Source organism: Blastocystis sp. subtype 4 (genome assembly GCF_000743755.1).
Source record: "Blastocystis sp. subtype 4 strain WR1 chromosome Unknown seqid_0077, whole genome shotgun sequence".
Taxonomy (NCBI): domain Eukaryota; class Bigyra; order Opalinata; family Blastocystidae; genus Blastocystis; species Blastocystis sp. subtype 4.
The window spans coordinates 1-22,080 of record NW_014569470.1 but is presented as its reverse complement, the minus strand read 5'-3'; the positions used below and the strand labels follow the sequence as shown (position 1 = coordinate 22,080).

The 22,080-nt window shown below is 42.6% G+C and overlaps 12 protein-coding genes across 12 annotated transcripts; 8 read left to right on the top strand and 4 right to left on the bottom strand.

Moving 5' to 3' along the window:
• Nucleotides 1–357: 357 nt before the first annotated feature.
• On the top strand, nt 358–3,256 carry JH06_1493 (hypothetical protein; the record flags this gene model as incomplete). Its single annotated transcript, XM_014672754.1, has 12 exons — nt 358–389; nt 426–504; nt 535–670; nt 702–1,538; nt 1,904–1,979; nt 2,013–2,085; nt 2,118–2,246; nt 2,279–2,540; nt 2,571–2,630; nt 2,661–2,720; nt 2,751–2,923; nt 2,954–3,256. The coding sequence occupies 12 exons, from the start codon at nt 358–360 to the stop codon at nt 3,254–3,256; spliced, it is 2,220 nt and encodes a 739-aa protein (XP_014528240.1).
• Nucleotides 3,257–3,650: 394 nt separating this feature from the next.
• On the top strand, nt 3,651–5,077 carry JH06_1492 (hypothetical protein; the record flags this gene model as incomplete). The annotated part of the gene is made up of 5 exons (XM_014672753.1): nt 3,651–3,836; nt 3,867–4,067; nt 4,099–4,251; nt 4,282–4,353; nt 4,376–5,077. 5 exons carry the CDS (start codon nt 3,651–3,653, stop codon nt 5,075–5,077), a joined length of 1,314 nt encoding a protein of 437 aa, XP_014528239.1.
• A 463-nt stretch (nt 5,078–5,540) lies between these two features.
• Nucleotides 5,541–7,079, top strand: JH06_1491 (symplekin; the record flags this gene model as incomplete). Its single annotated transcript, XM_014672752.1, has 6 exons — nt 5,541–5,582; nt 5,613–6,077; nt 6,108–6,318; nt 6,348–6,457; nt 6,488–6,937; nt 6,969–7,079. 6 exons carry the CDS (start codon nt 5,541–5,543, stop codon nt 7,077–7,079), a joined length of 1,389 nt encoding a protein of 462 aa, XP_014528238.1.
• Nucleotides 7,080–7,104: 25 nt separating this feature from the next.
• Nucleotides 7,105–8,070, bottom strand: JH06_1490 (proteasome subunit beta type-7; the record flags this gene model as incomplete). The annotated part of the gene is made up of 6 exons (XM_014672751.1): nt 7,105–7,142; nt 7,172–7,379; nt 7,408–7,495; nt 7,526–7,933; nt 7,968–8,004; nt 8,037–8,070. The coding sequence occupies 6 exons, from the start codon at nt 8,068–8,070 to the stop codon at nt 7,105–7,107; spliced, it is 813 nt and encodes a 270-aa protein (XP_014528237.1).
• A 1,145-nt stretch (nt 8,071–9,215) lies between these two features.
• JH06_1489 (hypothetical protein) lies at nt 9,216–11,699 on the bottom strand (the record flags this gene model as incomplete). The annotated part of the gene is made up of 8 exons (XM_014672750.1): nt 9,216–9,860; nt 9,891–10,205; nt 10,236–10,844; nt 10,875–11,329; nt 11,362–11,381; nt 11,413–11,454; nt 11,488–11,529; nt 11,563–11,699. The coding sequence occupies 8 exons, from the start codon at nt 11,697–11,699 to the stop codon at nt 9,216–9,218; spliced, it is 2,265 nt and encodes a 754-aa protein (XP_014528236.1).
• A 242-nt stretch (nt 11,700–11,941) lies between these two features.
• On the top strand, nt 11,942–12,745 carry JH06_1488 (methionine-s-sulfoxide reductase; the record flags this gene model as incomplete). The annotated part of the gene is made up of 4 exons (XM_014672749.1): nt 11,942–12,058; nt 12,098–12,370; nt 12,401–12,522; nt 12,607–12,745. The coding sequence occupies 4 exons, from the start codon at nt 11,942–11,944 to the stop codon at nt 12,743–12,745; spliced, it is 651 nt and encodes a 216-aa protein (XP_014528235.1).
• Nucleotides 12,746–12,909: 164 nt separating this feature from the next.
• Nucleotides 12,910–13,630, top strand: JH06_1487 (hypothetical protein; the record flags this gene model as incomplete). The annotated part of the gene is made up of 3 exons (XM_014672748.1): nt 12,910–12,988; nt 13,023–13,241; nt 13,272–13,630. 3 exons carry the CDS (start codon nt 12,910–12,912, stop codon nt 13,628–13,630), a joined length of 657 nt encoding a protein of 218 aa, XP_014528234.1.
• A 450-nt stretch (nt 13,631–14,080) lies between these two features.
• Nucleotides 14,081–16,421, top strand: JH06_1486 (hypothetical protein; the record flags this gene model as incomplete). The annotated part of the gene is made up of 6 exons (XM_014672747.1): nt 14,081–14,692; nt 14,723–14,861; nt 14,892–15,044; nt 15,076–15,230; nt 15,261–16,122; nt 16,153–16,421. The coding sequence occupies 6 exons, from the start codon at nt 14,081–14,083 to the stop codon at nt 16,419–16,421; spliced, it is 2,190 nt and encodes a 729-aa protein (XP_014528233.1).
• Nucleotides 16,422–16,704: 283 nt separating this feature from the next.
• On the top strand, nt 16,705–16,986 carry JH06_1485 (hypothetical protein; the record flags this gene model as incomplete). The annotated part of the gene is made up of 1 exon (XM_014672746.1): nt 16,705–16,986. The coding sequence occupies one exon, from the start codon at nt 16,705–16,707 to the stop codon at nt 16,984–16,986; it is 282 nt and encodes a 93-aa protein (XP_014528232.1).
• A 169-nt stretch (nt 16,987–17,155) lies between these two features.
• Nucleotides 17,156–18,170, top strand: JH06_1484 (MYB family transcription factor; the record flags this gene model as incomplete). The annotated part of the gene is made up of 4 exons (XM_014672745.1): nt 17,156–17,191; nt 17,222–17,356; nt 17,387–17,497; nt 17,529–18,170. The coding sequence occupies 4 exons, from the start codon at nt 17,156–17,158 to the stop codon at nt 18,168–18,170; spliced, it is 924 nt and encodes a 307-aa protein (XP_014528231.1).
• A 34-nt stretch (nt 18,171–18,204) lies between these two features.
• On the bottom strand, nt 18,205–19,263 carry JH06_1483 (hypothetical protein; the record flags this gene model as incomplete). Its single annotated transcript, XM_014672744.1, has 5 exons — nt 18,205–18,233; nt 18,264–18,318; nt 18,349–18,592; nt 18,619–19,149; nt 19,181–19,263. The coding sequence occupies 5 exons, from the start codon at nt 19,261–19,263 to the stop codon at nt 18,205–18,207; spliced, it is 942 nt and encodes a 313-aa protein (XP_014528230.1).
• A 58-nt stretch (nt 19,264–19,321) lies between these two features.
• On the bottom strand, nt 19,322–21,741 carry JH06_1482 (hypothetical protein; the record flags this gene model as incomplete). Its single annotated transcript, XM_014672743.1, is given in 6 exon segments — nt 19,322–19,378; nt 19,396–19,612; nt 19,643–21,309; nt 21,352–21,427; nt 21,460–21,565; nt 21,600–21,741. The coding sequence occupies 6 exon segments, from the start codon at nt 21,739–21,741 to the stop codon at nt 19,322–19,324; spliced, it is 2,265 nt and encodes a 754-aa protein (XP_014528229.1).
• Nucleotides 21,742–22,080: the final 339 nt, after the last annotated feature.

Below are 22,080 nucleotides of genomic sequence, written 5' to 3'. Positions count from 1 at the left end.
TACTTAAGATTCCTAGGGTCGTATCAAACCCTCATTATTCTCTGATGCAAGGAATCCTTATAGATGGGGATCAACTATCCCTAATCTCATTGAATACGAATCTAGAATCCTGGTAACGATTTTTATTAGCATTAATGGAATGACCACGGCAGAATCTAGATGGTGGTTTGTACAGGGAGGAAAACGATCATGAACGTAGATTGATTCTGAGTGGTATAATCACAGATATTTGTAAATCTACGTGATGTTTAAGTAGACTATGGGAATGAATTGTTAGCTAATAGGAAGGGATCTGGTATTCAGAAGAAATTGGCTGAGGCTCTTCAGGATGTGAATTGGGGTGCCTCCAGTACGACCATGAACGAGATTGCAGAGGCTTCGTTTTACGAGTAGGCTAACGAGAATGGAATAGTTAATGTGTGTAGAGATGAGTTCAGGGAGATTTTCTCTACGATATGGAAGAATCTGGGTGCAGGTCAGAAAAATTGGAAAGTAATGTTCAAAGTGAGTGTAGAACGAGGGAATAATTGATAGGCTCTCTCATTGTTGGAGTATTTGCTGAAGAATGGTGTTGCCACATGTGTTGATGAAACGCGTGATCAGATCTACTATTTGCGCAATCTGGAACAGTTTAGTGTTATGGATCAGGGAAAGGAGCGTGGCCAAGGCGGTTTGGAATGTCTTATCTTGATCACTCCTAGTGCGTGATAAGGTTGCTCAGATTCTTGGCATGATTCAAGATAATGACACGATGCAACAGGAGCGTCTGAAGGCTCGTCGTCTGAAAAAGAAGTTTGCCACCACCAAGTCTGTGGGTAGTGCTCCTCCACCACCAGCTCCTTCTTCTGGCTTTGTTCAGTCGGCTGGTTCTGCAATGAAGGGCTTATTCGCCTCCAGTTCGAAGCCTGCTGCTCCTGCTGCTCCCGCAGGTCCTTCCTATCGTGTTAAGGGAGGTGAGCTTAGCGATATTCCTGTGGCGGGTCAAGTGATGAAGCCTACGTCCAGTGCGTCAGCTACTGCTAGTAAGCTGAAGAACAACTTGGCTTCCTTTGGTCATAAGGTTGGAGGTGTGGTGTCTTCGGCTGCTGCTTCTGTTTCTTCCACTGTCTCAGGAGTTACTACTTCGGCTCCTGTTGAACATCGTCCCACACCTCTTCGTAACTTCCGCGATCTCGAGGATACTGAGGAAGAGGTGGCACCTGAGCCCGAGCCTGAGCCTGCTCCCGCTCCTGTTGCAGCTCCTAAGCCTGCTAAGCCAAAGGTAACAAGAGCTACAAAGGAAGCAGATGCTCTCTTTAACTTCGGAGGTGTGGCCTGTGTAAACACTACAATACCTGCGGAGAAGGCTGTCGAGCCTGCTCCTGCCGCTCCTGCTCCCTCTGGAGCTGATTTCTTCACTACGTCAGCTCCTTCACAACCAGCAGCTCCTGCTGCTTCTGGAAGTGATTTCTTCAGTGCACCTGCCGCTGCTCCTGCTCCTGCTGCCACCGCTCCGGCTCCTGCTCCTACTAAGCCTACTGATGCCTTCGACTTCTTCAGTGATATTCCTGATACAACCCCTGCCAAACCTGCAGCTCCTGTTGCTACGTCCAACAATGCCTTTGGAGGACTGGTTGATTTGGGTAACATTACCATGCCTCAGCAGGTACCACAGCAAATGCAACAACAGATGCCTCAGCAAATGTATCAACAAGGATATCAACAACAGACCCAGCAGCAGATGTATCAACAACAGATGTATCAGCAGCAGATGTATCAGCAGCAACAACAGAGGCTCTATCAGCAGCAGATGTATCAACAACAGATGTATCAGCAGCAACAGCAGAGAGGTGGATATAATATGCAGGGCTTCTAAGTATGGCAAAACGGCATTTCTTTCGCTTGTTTGTTGAAGAAAAGATAGTGTTTCACATATTTTACTCGGTAAGAATGAGATATTTAACTGTTGGACTCCTGTTGATTGTGATTGCTTCTTGCGAGTACTTTGCACCTGTTTGCTGGTTGATATACAGGGTACACAACTACATCAACATTCCGAACTTGTTTGAAGTGACTGCACACTCCTACTATGAGGCCGGATACAGCGTTGGTTTTTTGATACTGTGCGTGAGGTATAGCTCGGTAAACAGACCGCCGATCTCATCAAGTACCATATCACCACGGATGAAACGATGCAGAAGAAATTGATTCCATTTTATCATACAAAAGAAGGATTGAAGTGGTACATGCATTTTGTCGATACGAACGTACATCGTATCGTTTTCGTATTACTTCTTAGACGCGTGTCTTCCCGAATTATATGGAAGAGCTTCACGGTCTAGCTGATGGTTCGGGAATGCCGTTTTATCAGTTGTTCCTTAATATGCTCCAGGAAGAATTTAGCTATGTTGTTCCTCCTGAATTCCAATTTGCTCCGGCCACCCACTGCTCCGACTACATTCTGAAGACCCATGATAATTCGATTATCGTTCACAACGAAGATGGATCTGGTATGATTGATTTCAACAAAACAATCATTGTGAGGGAGAAGTTGTATATCAGTACTTGTGTTGCTTGGGATTAACTTCTAGACGGAGAACTTGTCTCAAATTACACAACCTTCACTTACGCTGCTCAGATCCCTACAGCTGGTATGAGAAGGAAGTTTGGCTGAAACCTAGCATATGGCTGGAATGAACATTTCGCCTTCACTATGAACTATTTAATGACGAAAGTCTCTGGTAGGGATCAGTGATGCAACTGATGAGTAGATGTTGATGGTGTGGGTCGTGTATTTGTCGGACGTTATCTCCTGGATGCTACGAGCTTCGAAGACGCTCAGCGTCGTTTGACTGAGTATTCCTTCAATGCAGGTCACAATCACCAGCTGATGGACCTGGAGACTGGAAAGCTGATTGACTTAGAGGTAGCTCCCTTTTGGTCCGTAGGTATTTTAATTGTCTCTTACTGATAGTATGGAGTATTCGTGGCACTTCCTGGAAGACCTCATTGGCATGCCAATTCGTATAATGTTGTGAATGCAGATGATGTGGGTTTGCCTAACTCGATTGCTCGGGATGTTCGTGCTGCTGAAATGAAGGTGCCTGAAAATTTGGATGAGATGATCGAGGTATTGGGAGATACAAAGGATCCGCAGTGGCCCATTTACAACGATACTACTTTGAATACCGTTGTTTTCGACTGGAAGACGCGTACACTCACTATATTTATTGGAAATCCAAAAGATAGAAATGTTCTTATGACAATTCCATTCTAAAGTGGCCTATTGTTTGTTTCATCATGGAAACCGAAGGTGAATCATATATCCACTCTGCTCTGCTGCAGATCCGGAATATCAGTGAAACAGGTAGTTGGTCAAAAAACAAGAATGAGCCATGTAGACAAACAGTTGGAATTATTCGACTCTCTCTTGGAAAACCTAAGAAAATATCAAGCAAATGTACTTTCCAAGGCAGAAGCGGATGATATTGATAGTTCGTTGGAATTGGTAACCTCGCTTTCAGTAGGTGTGAGATTCATTGAATCAATAACAGAAATCCCATAGCACGGATTTGGTGATTCGAACGGTTCAGTTTGCAGAGCTTATCTCAAGATTGAGAACAACATGTTTCTATTTGAAATCATTGAAGTAACTGGTAGATCTGTATAAGATGATTCCATTCCTTTACAATCTGAGCAACTGTGATGATTCACGTTGTTGTGTTGCTGTATATTCTACCTTTTCAAACATCTATGTATTGGTGCTTTTGGCCGCAGAGCGATGCATCAGTACTGTGAAACCTGATGTTCAAGAGATGTGGAACCACGCCGAATTACTTCGACGAAAATTGCTCTCTGTACGAAATATATGGGAAATTGAGGGTTAGTATTATTCTTCGGGAGATGAACTGTCTCTGATTTGTCTCCATTTCATTCATTTGTGTTGCCACTACTTCACATATCGTGACGATATTCTTCTTTATAACGGGAAAACTGGAATTGGGGATACTTCGATTCAGTTCACAATAGATAGTATTCCATCATCGAATCGCTTATTAAATCAGAAGAATCTCATAAATGATGGTTATGTAGGAAGAGGAACTCACAGGTAATGATTAGGACTATGTGAACAAGTTGGTTCAAGCATTTACCACAAAAGCATCTGTATTCACATTTAAACATAAAATTATTGCAATTAACGGTCTCTTTTCGATTATTACCCATCGTAAGAATTTCATTCCAATTATCCTTCCTGTTTTGCTTAAATACAAAGTTTGTGTTCCTTGCTTCCATAATCTGTAGCCATCCAATGATACAACCTTCCAGGTCATGGTAAGCAATTACCTTCGGTTACTAAAACTTCCTACAGTATATGTTGTATTCGATTCTAATGTAGTTCGGTGATGTGCAAGATCAGATCGAATTGTATTTAGAAACCAATGGAATTCGTGGTGAGATGATCAAACGTGCAAAAGAACAGCGACAACGTTTATCTGAGTATTTGGACAAGAAATCTATTATATGTACCATTCTTTCAAATTGGTTGATTCTAGTATCTCCAATTGCTTTAAATCCTCCTTTTCCTCATAACTATACACTTTCAACTGATCATCTTTATGATCAAGAATTACGATTGGCGATGCAGAAGCTGAGTGCATCCGCTCTTGAGCCTTTATCAGTTCCGTCAATGTCACTGTTAGTTCAAACTATTGGTATCACTTGTAGTCAGTCCGTTCCTCTAGCCAAACTCAAACAGCTCCCAATAAGTCTGTTAGCGACTCTGGTGATTGCTAACCTTTCTAATACTCCTCATTCTTCTCTTCCAGATACAACCAACCAATTCACTTCACTTAAACGTGAATTCAACCTAGAGGAGACTGAGAAGCGATCTCGTCGTGACAAGTGGCTGTGTGAATGTGAGGAGATCAATGAACCACATCGATTGGCTCTTCAAGAGCTTCTTCTTCGATCCTTCTTCCAATGTGCTCGAAGCTCACTACTGAGTATTGCGCCTGAGGTCCTCTGTGACTGTGCGATATCGCTTCTCTCGATCTGTGATCCTGACCAAAGTATTGTCTCTCCCATCATTTCATTATAGTAACCAATCTTCTTCGAACCTCCTTTCTTCCAGACACACTCAATCGAACATCTCATATTCTTGTGCTGTTCTTTCAGGAATTGAATCATGATGATTCTCTCCTTCATCTCTTTTTACGTCGTGTACTTGTTTAATTTCTCGTTAATCACAGCTATTTATTCGACATCTACTAATTCGGAAGAAATCTGAACATTCCAATAATTCCCCTGATTTTTACCTGAACTGTTATATTTCAGTCTTAGTATTTCTTCTTCAACATGAACGTGTGGATTTCACATATATCTCACTTCTAGTCCTTCTTCTGGATGATGATGAGAATCAATCTGCTGACACAGTTGCCAAGTTCATCACCTCCATGCTCGTCCCCTTACCGCTTATTCCCCAAGAAGTTTATGCTCTTTTCATTTGTGCACATTCCCGCGGGAACCGTCAGTTAGTACTATCAGACTGTGTTGTATACTGTATGTGTTCCCTGGCCCTAGCTCGCCCTTCTTCAGTCTATGATGTTTCATTCCTTTTTCTCTTTCACTCTTAGTGTCTGAGTGTTCTAATAAGTTTCTCCTCATATTACCAATCTCAGCCAGTAACAAGTGTCTATGTAACACAGTTCAAACACTTGTTAGGAGCTGCTAGTTACATCGAGCTGATACAAGAGTTTCTGCTGACTCCTGATGAGTCGCCACTCTCTGAGCACCTCCAGGCTCTTGCTTCGTTCACCCGTGGCGTTTTGGTACTACGAGAGGATGAGGCACTTCCTCAAGCACGAGTCCAGGAGAGCGGACGTTTCCGTATGGTTCATGACGAGACACTCCAGAGCCAAACTGAGCGAGCTTATCAGCAAGCCACACTAGCAGGACTGAGTAAGCCTGAGCTCTGGTTAGTCTATGCTTGCATGACAACGTCGTCGTATGAGATGCTGGAGCCTCTACTGGAGTATCAGCATGAACACACAGAGACAGATCCCAAACCAGCAGAGGCACGTGAACGATATGCTCAATGGGTGAGAGATGAATGGGAGTGTGAATAATAGATCAAGGAACTGATTGCTGGCTCTCTACCTTCCATAGCAGACACACTCACCTCATTGAATGTAGAAGAGGTGGAGAGGCAGAATGGAGGATTTGTGATGCAATTTGATGAGACTTCCGAGAAATATAATGATTATTTGGAAATGCTACAAATCCTACTGAAATATGTGAAATTAGAAAAGGAGTCTGTTCTTGTGATTCTGAAGAGATGCTGTACGTATGGGTTGATGGATTCAAAATAGGTGAGATTTCAGGAATTCCAGAAAATGTTGATATTAAGTCAATTTTGGATCAAATGTTCCTTCAAACAGGAGATGTCCGTTTCCAGTTCCTTCTCTATCACTGGCTGTCAGTAAGATTAGGAGATACATGTGAGGAGTAGGAAGACGAGGCACAGCAGCTCGTCCAACAGATCCCAGAACAGCCTTTATCCGAAGCAAAAGAGATTCTGAATACCATCGCGAGGCAACCATCGCCTCTGACTCTGGAGTTAGTTCTGTTAGAGTTGTGTTCGCTCGTGGCGAATCGCGATGTGTTGATGTGTTTGCAGACCTGTGCCGAGAACCCCTATTTCTCTGAACTGGTATTTCAGAACGTAATTTCACAGTTAACTCTGGAAACACCTCCTCCTCGTATGTTGATGTATGTAGTGATCATCGCCATCAAGGCGAAACCAACTATGGGGAAAATGATCTGTGACTCTCTATTGAATTTTACAAAACAGAAGCGTTGGGAAGAGTGTGATCAACAGATGTGGAATAGTTTCATTCAATTTGTTAAGAAGTGTGGAGAAATCACTGCGGAATTATTGTATTGGATGACTCCAGGTCGCGTAAGTGTGGATGAAGAGATTCACAGAATAGTTGGGTGATGTGTTTCAAAAGATTCCTGATAGTAAAACATGGTATTTGGAGTATATTGAGACGAATCAGCTCTCGATTCCAGATGCAGTGGTTCCTGTTCTTCAAGCATAGCATGTTTGATGAAAACAAACAGACATTAATGTTCCACACGAGTTACAACTTCAGAAATGATTTCTATACTCACATTTGGAATACATTCCTACCAGTAGTTCCTTTTGGTAATGTCAATGTCTGAGGACGTTGATACTGCTTGCGGTAATCCTCCAGTTTGTTCTGTTTACGATATTCGTAGATGAAATCGGTAGTACCATTCTTACGAATGATCTGGACATTTGGGCAGCCTCCAGAACCCAGATCATTAAATATACCAGCATTAATAGCATCCGCAGCTAATTCTAGAGCCTCTTGTTCCTACATGAAAGCAAACCACCACAAATACTTCCATATCAGGTTTGTAACGATGCTCCAGTATTGACATGGCAGCATATGAACCAGAACCGAGAGTATCATACAAAAGACTATCAACACTAGATTAAATACATACACAGATATCCTACCTTCCGTTAGGCCAAATACCATATAAATGAGCGCCATCAAAATCGCATCCACCAAGAATCAGAGCAGCTTGAATGTTGCCTCCATACTGGAACAGTCTTTCCGATAGCAAGGTCTGTGCAGCAGCAAGACGGCTTTGTTTTCCCGTTTGAAGACGCATTAAGGCAAGTTGGTGACTAACAAGATTTGTGATTTCATCCGCATCTGCAGCAGTTCCTGCTCCACAGCAATATATATTTGGAGCAATGTAATGGATCTTTAGAGTCTCCTTGTCGACAATGAGAGATTCCGTCGTAGCTCGTTGATCAGCAGCAATAATAACACCATCCTTGTAGATAAGTCCGACAATGGTAGTTCCAGTCTTCTTGAAGGCAGGAAGGACCTTGAACTTCTCTTGAAGAAGTTGGTTTCTAAATTATTAGAATATCAGGTACAAGGACTCACCTGCTACAATTATCAAAAACAAAACCCTGGGGATAGACTATGATTAATCCTCGCTTCACAAAAGCAAACAATTCTTTTCAACAGATTGAGTATCGACTTCCATACTACAATTCCAGCCTATAAGCAACTTCTAAAAGGCAAATTGATAAAGAAGAAAAAGACAAGGAAAAATCGAGGCGATTTTTGACAATTGATCGTACCAACTTCGATTAATGCTAGAGACATGGAATATTCTGTTGCAACGACTTATGGTCCACGGAATATATAGGTATTCTTCAAACAATTAGATCCAAAGTGTTTATCTGAATAGTCATTGATATATTGATATTCAGGATTACACCTCATAACTAAACGCACATGTCTGTGTTTTTTGAATTGATTTCTATTCTTTTTTTCTCAATTTAACAGTTTACCATTTGTGATAATAAGATAATAGTGAGGGATGAAAAGAAATGAGAGTGGCTCATTGCCAGAAATCCAAAGTGGTAGGCACGTTATTGCATATCACCAGAAAGATATCCTCATTGCTTCCAATCCACAGAAGAAATTGCGACCGATCCGACCCAATCTTGTGTCCTCCCAATTCATCAATACGTCAGGGATGCGAGAACTGCAATCTCAGAACTTAGAATCGACGACGTAACAATGAGGAAAGGGATACAATGATAGGATTCAAGTGAAAACTGTGTCTTCATTGCTGCATACGCCTATTCTTCCTGCAGACTATTTCATTAGTCCTGTTTTATTTCATTCAAGTAACTGGTCGACACCTTATGATGTATATGATGTATGTCTTATCGAGGATTCGATATATAGTACCCAGACCGTGTAGTTGTCTGCTTGGATTTACCAGGTATTGACGAATCCTCGTTGGATATCATTGCACATTCTGAATGTGTTTTTGTATCGTGTGTGTATCGTCAGATACATGACACAAGTTGTCGTGTCCTCTTATCTGGTCGACGTAATGAACCTATTTCATTGTCCATTCCTGTGCGTTTCAGACTTTTAAATCATATCTAGTTCAAGAACGACCTGGTGAATCGAGACTCCATTGCAGCCGATTATCGCCATGGGTTGCTTTTGATAACATTCATCAAGGAATCAGTGGAAGGAATGGTCTCAGATATCGATCTCTTAGTGAGTAGTGTAAATGCCGCTAGAGGAGAAATAACACTCTCTCGTCTAAAACGAAAGCAAATCTTCTCTGTTTTCAAATAAACACATTCATACATACAGCCATCACGTCTACATACCAAGGAACAAGTCTTCTCCAGCACTGCTCTTTGAAGCGAAAAACTCATCAAAACAGGCAGGAGCCACAGGTTCTTCAGTCATGGTACCTGCAGCAAACTTCTTGAGTTCGTTCGCATATGCCTCCAGCATCTCAATCTCTTCACTCAACTTCTCACACTCCTCAGTCTTATCGTCAGCCATTGCCGCATCCAATTCATTGTTCTTATGCTCCATTTGCGCCTCTGCAATCACAGCCAGTTGCTTCGCACGATCTGCAGTCATTCCCGCAGCAGGTGCTGCTTCCATCGAGGCGAACATATCACTTCCTGCTTCAGGAGTGGATGATACAGTAGCAAACATGTCCTCTGCTGGCTTTTCCTCAGATTCCTTTGGTTCCTCCATAGGAACCTCCTCAAAATCCTGATCACCCAGTGGAGGCAGATTCAATTTCGCGGCGATTTCTGTCAATTCAGCATTGGTGAGATCAAAGAGTGAACTCACCAGAGCTTGACAAGCAAAACGGAATGTATCATCACCTCGCTGAATTGCATCAATACGACGAACAGCCTTACGACATGTGATCGCATTTTTGCGCAACACATCGTAATATGTCTGAAGATATGCCTTATTTGCAGTATCAAACACAGCCTTCTTCGCCTACGAATCACCTTACATTCATTCATGTACTTCCAATTCTTGTAATTCTGAAGCTGAACTTGCTTTGATTGATGTTAACTCTTCTTGAGCTGTAGCTGCAGCCATGGTAGCTGCTTCCTTCTTCGTCTGCAACTGCTTGATCTGAAGTGTCAATTGACCAGCCATCTTGTAATTCTTTGAAGTAACAGCATCAGCTTTCTGTTGTTCTAACTGAGGAAGTTTCGTAGAAGTTTCTTCAACAACGGAGTTACTGTCAGCAATTGTCTTCTCAAGAACGTGAATACGATTAACGATTCCTTTGCTGTGAATACTGTCCTCGGCTAACTTCTTCTTCATTGCATACATCTGGAGATCAAGTCATATCATCACACTTACTGTGGCTTGTTTCTGTGTCACATCCTGATAACTGGACTTGATTGTATCATCATAAGATTGAAGAGCTTCAGCCAACAGAGTAATGACATCCAACTCATCTTTGCGTGTATCTACAATTTCCTTCTTCTGCTTCTTGTCTTCATCTGCACTCTTCTTCACCATTGCCACACGGCTCTCAGCAGTTGCGTACTGCTGTTTCATTGTTTCGATGGTTTTTGCTTCTCCTCCCAAAGCCTTATTCTTCTCTTCAATTGGCTGGAACTGTGGCATAAACTTCACACGAACCTGTTGGATCTTCTGATCTGCTTCTGAGATGCGCTTTGTACAAGCCAATAATTCCTGATTCTTCTGATGCAACTGCTCCTTCAGATCTGCTATTTCTTGATCTAGTGTCAACTTCAGCATTGATGCTGCTTCCTTCTCCTTGTACAATTCAGTACAATCTTCACGTACCAGCTTCTCTACTTCCTCCTTCTCTTCGGCTATGGCTTCTCGACTCTTTGCCAGAGCTTCTTCCTTCTCCTGAATAGTCTTCATCATTGAAGCCAGACGAGCATCGTGAGCAGCAGCTTGTGAATCAAGTGTCTTCTCATAAGCAATGAATTGGCCCTAAACATGAGTAGTCACCAGAATCGGTACATTGACATGAGTGTAAGCCGTGTCAAACGACTTGATCATTGCATCAATCGTCACCAGTTCAGTCTGAATCTTGTTCACACGGAGCTGAGTGGCCTGACCATTACGCTGCATGCACTGAGCTATCTCAGCATGCTTTGCTTCAATCTCAGACTTCAGTGCTGTGGTTTGATTCGAAATCTCCTCGGCCTTCGCAAAGTCCTCTGCAGCAATAGCCGAAGCCTCGTCAGCTTCGGCCGTCACCAGCTTGTCTTCGAGGTCGGAAATATTACTTTCGATTCCCTGAATATTCTCGCGAACTTTTCGTTCTCCTTCATTCAAACGGACGATTTCACTTCGCAGTTGATTTGAAATCTGCATCAGCTTCTGACGGGCACCCATAAGAGGATCGGCGGCCGGAGTAGGGGATGCTGCAGCAACAGGAGCGGGAGCAGGAGCAGGAGTGGGGGCGGGAGCAGCTACAAATCACATCTCTCAGCTTACCAAGTACGAGCGCTGTTACTCATTCCACTATAACTCAACCCACACGTTAATCACATACGCAAACATATCACCGCCTTGAGATGGAGCCGATTGCATTCCTCTATTTTGTAACTATTCAACCTGAAGTCCATACCCGAACATATCACCTCCCTGAGAAGGAGCACTACTCATGCCACTATCAATCATCTAGACACAAGGTATAGATTACCTAAACATATCACCTCCCTTTTCCGTAGGAACTGGAGCAGGAGCAGATGTTTCGGCAGGAGTAGCTTCCGTAGGAGCTGGAGGCTGAGCCTCTGTTGCTGTATTCTTTTTGTCCTTCTTTCTTCCAAATAAACCCATGATCTCGCCAGGTATTCCAATAATGATGAAGAGAGCTATGGCTATTCCAGAACCGCGGTTTTATGAACCAAATCACATGCTAGAATGTGTTTTCTTAGGATTTTGGTGTATTTGAGTATAGAAAAGGGATAAAAAAGTGTATGATGAATATGAGAACAACTGAGTGAAGAAGAAGAGATCATCCAAATTGTTTGTCTTCCTAATATCTATTCTTAACATCAGAATCGTATCTATGTCAAATTATGCAAATAACATTTGCAGGATTGACAAGATGTCAAAGACTTCGTGGCGACGGACTCATTATTTCACTTGTCGAAAATGAGTATATCAAAGATTGTTCTGGGAATGCAGAGTTTCCGGTGTTCCGAAGTATCATTGTGTCCCCCATTCGACTCTAGGCACTCATTGGAGGACTCTATGGTGTCACGTTCACTCGTATCGGCTATTCCGGTGGTGTGAAACTTCATCCAACGTATCGACGAATAGGTGATCACACCGAAGTAGTGGAGGTTCATTACAATACGAAACTGATAACCCTATCCGATATCTTAGAAGTGTTTTTCGAGAACCATGACTACTCTGCAGTTTTCCCTTCTCGATACATGTCTTCTGTCTTTTATACTGATGAACGACAGAAAGACGAAACTGAATACTTCATCAAGCACAATCTGGTACGAAGATGGCATAAGTCTCAAGTGTAGGAGGGGGATGTAGCAACAGTAGTAAAACCACTAACATCCTATCATGATGCAGAGCATATATATCACAAATATTACTTACAAAACGTCCCAACGCTGATGTTACAATTGTTGTACGAATACCAGTGGGATTGGAAAACATGGTTTAAAGAATTCAATGTACTTCCTTTCGTGACCAAGTGAGTGTTGTTTCTATCACTCACCTTCAGACTCAATGCAGCGGTCTCTGGATTGTTCCCACTCGATTACGTGGACAGCATTCTAGATGGAATTAACATCCCAGACGGCATCAAAGCCGACTGTCGACTCCACGCTGCTCATACACGACCCAGATGCCTGTTGATGTAATCTTCTATATACGGTCCAGGTGCATGCCATTGTAGTCCCTTATTGCGCATGTGCATCAAGAATGCACTCTTTTGTTTGTTCTTATCACAAAATGAGCAATTCCCGTGGGACTAGGCAAGTCGCTATTCCTCTTCAACCATCTCTCTATTTCGTTTCATTTTACTATGAATGATGATAGAGAAACTCCTCTTGGAGTCAAGATGCTGGCAGACCATCTCGTAAAGGTGAAGATGCAATACGAGGGTATTTGAGTTCTCCGATCGAAATGATATCTTAGAACAGATTAATGATATGATGGTGCGCATGAAGAAGATGGAGAAGGAAAAACAGGAAATGCTACGGCAGTACCAATTGCTTGAAGAAGAGTTGGATACTAGACGACGTGAAATTTTCATTCTGAAGCGGGAAGATAGTGCTCAGTATATGCAGGCCGAAAGAGAGAACTGGAAGGCTCTTTTGACGCAACAAAAACAAGTGAATGCAAAGCTAGAGAAAGGTTTAATCGGGGTGTTGATCTAATTAATAGACTTGGAAATTAGTCGTGAGCGCATTAATGCACTGCAGCAGCAACTTGAGGATTCACGAAAACATGAACAGAATCATATCGAAGTGAAGGATGGCGACTACAAAGATTCCATGATAAAGGATGAGCATGCACACCAGCAGAATGAACAATCTCAGGAGAAGGAAGTGGTTCGGAACGATGAGCTTTCGTTCGGTCCACCTCAACCCGTAACTCCTCCAGAAGTCGTAGAGGAGTTTTCGGATGCTTATTCATCGGCTCTTGCCGATCAAACGAAGCTGAAGGAAGAGTTGAATCGACTTCGTGAGGAAGTGGATATCGCAAAGAAGGAGGCAGAAGAAGCTAAACAAGTGAATGTGTAGGTAAACGAAGAGATAGTTGAGGGATAGACAGATTACAGATCAGTTTATGCATCGTGTCGATGAACTAGAGCGTGACCATCAGGTAGTGATTATAGATCGGGATAAGGGGTAGGAACGTGAGAATGGGTTACTGGCTTCTCTTGAAGCACTAAAGTTGAAACTTGATTTGGAATTGGAGAAGAAATGGGAGATGATGCAAGAGTTACGAGAAGAGGAAGTTGAGGAACAGGAGAAGGGTGGTTTGATGTCTTTTTTGTGGGGATAGCTGTCTTTTGTGTGTTTTATGCGTGACTTTTCTGTTTGTTCCATAGTTGCATCGAATCTTGTCTTTTCTTCTGTTAGAATAGTGATAACCATCTCTTTGGTAACAAAGACGCACGAGAATTTGGTGCGGATCACTGTACACGCGGGGTTTCTTTGATGGAAATGATGAAGCATCAAATTCTAGGTATGAGCAATCCCTTCTTAAGAGCTAAACAGCAAAGTGGGACTTCGAACAAGCAAGCTTCCGCTTTGAACCCGAATGGAGTTAGGGGACCTCCTGGAAATGCATTTCCTGCTCCGGCAGCTGGATTCTCTCAACCGAATACAGCATTTTATTCGAATCCGTCAGCCGGACGTGGTATCCCTCCTCCACCGACGGTATCGTCAATGACACAGCAAATGGCCAATATGAGTTTGAATTCGCAAGCTCCTCCTACATCTGCAATGCCCCCTCCTCCCACTGGCAGTGTTCAAGGATCTTATCTTCCTACGAAAGGTCGTTATCAGGTGCCTTCGAATGCTTATCAATATGCTTCAGCTTCACAGACGGATAGTATGAACTCTCCTTATTATAGTGCAGAGAGTGGTACGAGCGGTCCTTCTACAACTCCTACCTATATCGGAGCTGGAACAACCTATGACTCTACTGCTCCTGCTCCATCTGCAACAGATCCTGCTGCGCTTCCAGATGAAGAATATGCCAAATTGTCCTATGAGATTGCTCCCAACAGTACCTCGTTGCAAGGACTTTCTGGAATGCCTTTCGGTGGAATCTTCAGGCCTATGGCTTCGGATGGAGTTGCTCTTATTATGTGTTCTCATTTTTAGGGAGTCATTCCAGTAGTTGCTGTGGGTTCTATGGGAGTACAGCGATGCAAACGTTGTCGTCTCTACGTGAATCCGTTCATCCAGTTTATTGATGGTGGTCGTCGCTGGAAGTGCAACATGTGTGGATACATCAATGATGGTTGACGTCTATCTCTCTAATCATATCTAGTTCCAACGGAGTATTACTCTCAATTAGATATGAATGGAAAGCGTTTGGATCTAAGTCAGCGTCCCGAGCTTCAGAAGGGACAGGTTGAGTTTATTGCAGGACCAGAGTATTGTCTGCGTCCCCCCATGTTCCCAACATATCTCTTCCTGATTGGTTTCCTTGATCGAATTGTTCTAATTACTAGACGTATCATATCAGGCTTTAGCTTCAGGGATGGTTTCGACAGTGTGTTCGGCTATCAAAAGTAGTCTTGATGGACTCTTGGGGATGTGTGAGAATGGAACTGTCAATGTGAGTTTCATCACTTTTGACTCGTCAATTCATTTCTATAAAATTTCCGTATACCTTCGTTTCATTCATTATTTGTAGGGGAATACACCACGTCAGTTGATTGTGAGTGAGATTGATGAAGTGTTCCTTCCTATTCCTAGTTCTCTTCTTATCAATCTTAATGACAATCGTTCTGCTGTCGAGACATTCCTTGAGACTCTCCCAGTCTCGCTTCAGAATACCAAGAACGTTGATACTTGTACTGTTAACGCCATCCAGTTTGCTGCTAAGCTTCTGGAGGACTGTGGAGGCAAACTGATGGTTTTCCAAGCTTCCATGCCTTCCTATGGATCAGGAAAGCTTAAGCTCCGTGAGACACCAGCCATGCTGGGTACAGAGGCCGAGAAGGATCTGTTGTGTCCAGGCACACCTTTGTATCACGAGTTGGGTGTGGCTCTGGTGGAGAAACAGATTTCTGTTGATTTCTTCTTAGGAGCAGCGCAGTATGCAGATCTTCCAACCATTTCTGGACTATGCGATGCTACTGGAGGGCAATTTTTCTATTATCCTTCCTTCCATAGTGAGGGACCTCAGGCTGAAGCTCTCTTTGGGGATATCTATCATGATCTGACTCGTGAAACTGGATTTGAAGCTGTGTATCGTGTGCGTGTTCCACAAGGTGCCAAAGTCAGCATGTTCCACGGGAATTTCACATTATCAAATACTGATCTGATGGTACTGCCAGTATGTCATGCAGACACAACTGTGGTGTTGGAGTTCTCTATCGAGTCTGTTCTCTCTATGCCATGCTTCCCAATCCAAGGTGCCTTATTATACACAAATTCCCGCGGTGAACGTCGTATTCGTGTTCACACATTAAGTATTCCGATCAGCAATATTCTGAGCCATCTATTTGAGCGTGTGAATCAGGATGTGATCACAGCAATTACTCTCCATCAAGGTATGAACAGGCATCTGGACTAATTTATAGCTGCTGACAATCTGCGTATTGTGGGTCCTGTGATCGCACGCCAGAAGATCCAACAGACATGTATTCAATTGATTAAACGTGCTCGTGCCCAGGATGCAGGACTTAGTAATCAAGGTATTCCAGATAAGATGAATCTGATTCCACTGTATTTTGTAGTAGTTAAATGGTGGATTGATCATAGATGGCCATGCAGAAATGTTGTTTGTGTCGTGGTGGAAATGAACAGAAAAGTGATGCTCGTTGGTATGTACGTGAGCAGATCGTTATGAGTGGACTTGATGTCTTGTTGAAACTCCTTTATCCTTCCTTAATGATTCTTACAGATATGGATTCTCAAGTAATGATATATTCTGTGTTTAATTATAGTGCTGTACATTCACAGAAGATCCAGACTCATTACCTGAAGGAGTTCGTGTGTATGGAGAACACAATCTGATTCTCCCACCACTTACAAATTTGTCTCTTTCAGCGTTACAAGCAGATGGCATTTATTTGGTTGATGATGGTGTGTCGCTGTGGTTGGTTTTAGGTGCACAGGTAGATCCGAATAAGATGATGGACTTGTTCGGAGTAGCATCTTTGGATGGATATGATGTCAGCAATGTGCGCTTGCCCCAACTTGAGAATGAGTTCAGTCAGAAGGTGCATTTGCTCTTAGAAGAACTTCGCGTGGATCGCCCATATTTCTGTCCTCTTCACATTGTACGAGCGATGGATCCTGAATTTAGTAAGTTACGGTGGAGATTTATCGAAGATCGGGATGTGTTCGCAGGAAGTAATTATAGTTATGCGGAATATGTACAGTTGATTACGGGAAATAATCCTGGATATTAAGATTGGGTTGTTTCGGAGGTGTTTGTTCTTACAATTTCTTTGGGGATTTGGAATTGCTTGTCTATTTTCCATTCCTCCTTCCTTTCTTAGTGAGTTCGTTCGATTCTATCCCTTTTTATTTCCATTTGCAAGTATCTCTTTATACCATCTTGTACTCTACTATTCAGTAATGGAGCCAAAGGCTGCTGCTGTGAAAGTGAAAATAGTTCGTATTCTTGTTGTTTTTGAGTATTAGGAGGATACGCTACTAATAGTATCTGCAGATGATTCCGGTAATTCCCAAAACGATATTATGATGGGTTCCAATAACCTAAAGATGTGCCCGAACCTTGCCTCTCAATTTGAATCTACAACTCGTACCACTCGAAAAGTGGATATAGAAGGCTTGTATAATACTTAGGATATGTGGACGCAAGAAGAAGACATCTTGTTGACTTCACTTGTTAACAAATATGGAACAAAACACTGGAAGATGATTTCTGAGTCCATTCCAGGTCGTTCAGGAAAACAAGTAGGTATGTTTGTGTCGTATCAGGATCTAGTGTCGTCAGCGTTGGTGTTATAACCTGGATCCGTCGATAAAGAAACAAGCATGGTCTCAAGAGGAAGATTTAATTCTAATGAATCTACAACGAGAGATGGGAAACAAGTGGAGTATAATCAAGAAGCATCTTCCAGGAAGGAGTGAGAATGATGTTAAGAATCGTTATCACTGCATTCGAAGCCGTATTCACACTCGACTGAAAACGCAATTGCGACAGATTGATAGACAGTCAGAAGTGTGCCAAAAACGGCCATATTCTGTTCCTGTCTTTCTCTCTGCTTCTCCGTTTGTGACCACCAATTACTCTATGCCAGTGAATTCGTTTCAGGGTTATGTCCCCAACTCAAAGATACAACAAATGCCTGCATCACTTCCTGCTAGTGATTCCAGTTCTAATTCGATTCTGCCTCTATCTAGAATCGAGATTGAACCTATGACGATGGGAAGTGTTCCTCAGACTACAGATGTCTTTCTAGGCGAGGATGCAGCATCTTATCCACATGATATGAATAGACTAAATTCAAGTGAGTTATTCGATTGTCAAACATATGACAATCCTGATAGTGTAATTCTTGATGATTATTATTATACTGGAAATCTTCCAGTTTACAATAGTGATTCTGTACTTAGTATGCTTTGAAACCATTTTCGTGAAAGTGTTTGTGAAACAAAGATCAATACATAAGACGCATTCGGTTTGAATCTATGTTTCATTCCATTCCTCTAACTGTACTTTTCTTCTCCTTGTATCGTTTACAGGCATATACGCAACTCGCGATAAGTATGAACTAGATTTCAATAGTTCCATCTCACCTTACGCAAACTTCAATAAAACAGATACCGATAGCTCCCAATTTCATGTAGAAACAGAAATTTTGGAGATATAAATCATCGTCGGAACTAGTAGGGAAGCAAGAGGTCTCTTTCTCATTGCTAGAGGAACATCCTGTGGTGAGACTACTAGCTTGGATGTACGAATCACGATAGTTGCGGATTGTGATTTTCACCGACGAACGTACTCCAGGAGTGTAGTAATATTCATTCCAAGAGAGATCATAACTACTATCGATTCATTTATAAATCCCTACTCACATCCTGGCATGATTGTTCCAGGATACAAGTCCCACGCAGGAGGGAGATCGATTTTGTAATTTCCATTAGAATCCAAAATCACACGATAACAGAGTTCGTTCAAGTAAGCATCAAACATGCAAACACGAGATTTTTCCTGAATTTCTCCTCCATATAAATCACAGATGGGTTTGCACGTTTCTACGCTTGAACAACCCATAGACTCCCAAGTCAATCCCCTAATTCTGGTAGCTTTATATGTGGAGTTAAATATGACTGCTCCACTGCCACCGTTTCGGATCACAACTTCCACTTCGTTCTTATCATCATAATGCAAGTCTGTAGTATAATGATAGGCTTCCGTTGTAATGCAACCAATCTTAGGATCTCCTTTACGATTACACTTGTCACGAATAGGATAATTCTCTCCAAAGGTTTCAGTGTTAGGCTGAAGAAATGTTTGCTGACCGTTAACACTTGCAGTGAATAATGCACCCTTAAACTCGGGAATACCGTACTCATTCCAGATTCTTGCTCTCTGATTGTATCTAAGAGCTGAACTCAGTACCAAGCGAGTACTTTTTGATCAATTTGGATCTACTACTATAGAAGAGAGGAGCTACAATTGCAATAACGTAAAGAGCTAGGGGAATCAGCACCATGATTCCTAAAGTCGAAAAGATTACAACTGATTTTCCCTTACAAGCCATGATAGGATATCTAGATCTTTTTAATGTGTAATGGCATTCGAGAAATTCCCGCGGAACGAACAAACAACTATCTATTCAACAAACAAGAAAAGCAAATGATTCTTCAATCTTCTGCTTCAGTGCCTGAGCTTCTGCCTCCGTTTTTACCTTAATGCAGAACGAATGCAACTTACCCTCATCAATAAGAGGTAGAGTGAGTGAATTTTTCGCTACATTGATATGAAGTTTGTTGCTAAAGCTCGAATTGACCTTCACAGAACCACTATCAATAACAAAGATCAATCGTTTCTTCTTGTCATCTCTATATCTCATCATCTCTCCCATTTCTTACACAAACTCTTCAATACGGAACGTTCCTACACCACGACTATCCCATTGCTTTGTTTCCTCATTGAAATAGTACACACGAGCTCGTACTGCGTGAAGGATTGTCACTCCTTCTTGGCCCAACATCTTCGTATCATCTTCCTCTGGCTTTGTATTGTCTTCTTCTGTTGTTTGAGGTTCTTCTGGTTTGGAATTGAAGGTGAAGTTGGGTGTATTCGGATTGCTCTTGAACGAGAAACTGAACTCTGGTTTGGGATCAGAAGAACTAGTCTGTGTGCTGGCCCCGAATGAAAAAGTAGGAGCTGAGGTAGGTTTGTCCATAGCCGGTTTGGCACCGAAGCTGAACACAGGAGCAGGCTTATCATCAGTAGGCTTTTCATCAGTAGGCTTAGCTCCAAAGGAGAACATGGGAGCTACAGGTTTGTCATCAGTGGACTTAGTTCCAAAAGAGAATACAGGGGCAGGCTTGTCATCAGGCTTATCATCAGTAGGCTTGTCGGCGGGTTTGGCTCCGAAAGAGAACATTGGAGCGGCAGGCTTGTCATCAGCAGGCTTGTCATCAGCAGACTTGTCATCAGCAGACTTAGCTCCAAACGAGAATACAGGAGCAGCAGGTTTATCACTAGCAGGCTTATCACCGAAAGAGAACACAGGGGCTGGTTTGTCATTGGGCTTATCAGTAGGTTTAGCTCCAAATGAGAACATAGGAGCAGCAGGCTTCTCACTAGCGGGCTTAGCTCCAAAAGAGAACACAGGGGCTGATTTGGTATCAGCAGGCTTCTCACTAGTGGGCTTAGCTCCAAAGGAGAACACAGGAGCAGCAGGGGCTGATTTGGTATCAGTAGGCTTATCATCAGACTTAGCACCAAAGGAGAACACAGGAGCTGGCTTGTCATCAGCAGACTTATCATTAGCGGGCTTGGCTCCGAAAGAGAACATGGGAGCCGCAGGTTTGTCAGCAGCAGACTTATCATCAGCAGGTTTAGTTCCAAACGAGAAGACAGGAGCTGGCTTGTCACTAGCAGACTTATCATCAGACTTGGCTCCGAAACTGAATACGGGAGCTGGCTTCTCATTACTTGGCTGGTCAACAGATTTGCCGAAGGAGAATTCTGGTTTAGGGGTATCTTCAGCAGGCTTAGCTCCGAAGGAGAACATAGGAGCCGCAGATTTATCAGCAGTAGGCTTAGCTCCAAACGAGAACACAGGAGCAGCAGGTTTGTCAACAGCTGGCTTATCATCAGATTTAGCACCAAAGGAGAACACAGGAGCTGGCTTATCATCAGCAGACTTATCATCAGTAGGCTTGAGATCCAGCGGGAACATACGAACAGATTTGGTTTCAGGTTTATCTGTTGACTTCGTCTCTAAAGAGGATGGGGTGGGCTTGATATCAGACTTATCTTTAGGATCGTCATTGTACACGTTCGTGGGTGTATAGACAGCCGGATTCGAAAATATAAGTCCTTCAGTACCAAAATCCGTCCCTGTATGCCCCTCTGACATTGCAGAATTCGATAGAACTGTAGAGGAATTACCTCCAGAAGACGCTATTTTCTGCAAAGTAGGAGGTAATGGTGGCTGTGAAATTGAAATAACATGAGGTTTGGGATCCAAAGAATGATCCTTATCATACTTATCCTGGATAGCTTCAGCGTACTCAATATATTCCTATAATTAAGTCCATTACAAATACAGCACCATTAGGAATACAGTCCAATTGGCAGTAGGATGGTTCTTCCAATGATAGTCAACCCACTCAAAGAACTGCTTGTTAAGATTCTCAAAACTAGAAGAGAATCGACAACCTCTAACACAAACCTTGGTCCTTTTTTTCTCCCATCCTTCACTTTCTCTGGTTTTTGCGAATCAGAATTAGAAAGGTCTTGATAATCCCCAATATTCACAGAATTGATAGTGGTAGCACCTGCATGTTATTCAACATCATAATAGTATTATACCCTTCTTAGGACGTATAATGTGGCCAATTCGACGTCCTCCTTGTCCTGTAGAACTGGGAACAGAATGTGAAGCGACCTCTGTGATACCAGCATCAATCTGCTCTCTTGTTAGCAATCCATCTGTTGTATCTCTCTTGGGCATCGCTTTTATGGTTTTGTTGTTTGTTTCTCTGAAGCCAGATTTCTGCCACGTGATTTGCGGTTTTGGGGCTTGTTGCGCTCATGCACCCACACAGAGTATTTAGTGAAACAAGTTTATATTGATCTAGTCCGATAGTGATATTATTTCCATCTTCGTCTCCATAATTTGCCCCTTCCCATAAAACATGCTATCTCAACAAAGTGGAAATCTATATCCAACAAAGAACATTCAGTCACCCTTTGACATCAACTTAGTTCTTGAACTCGAACTTGATGGTCTTGCTAGTAAGCTTCTTGTAGATAGTAGAGAGAGCGTCCAGCTTGTTCTCCACTTCCTGCT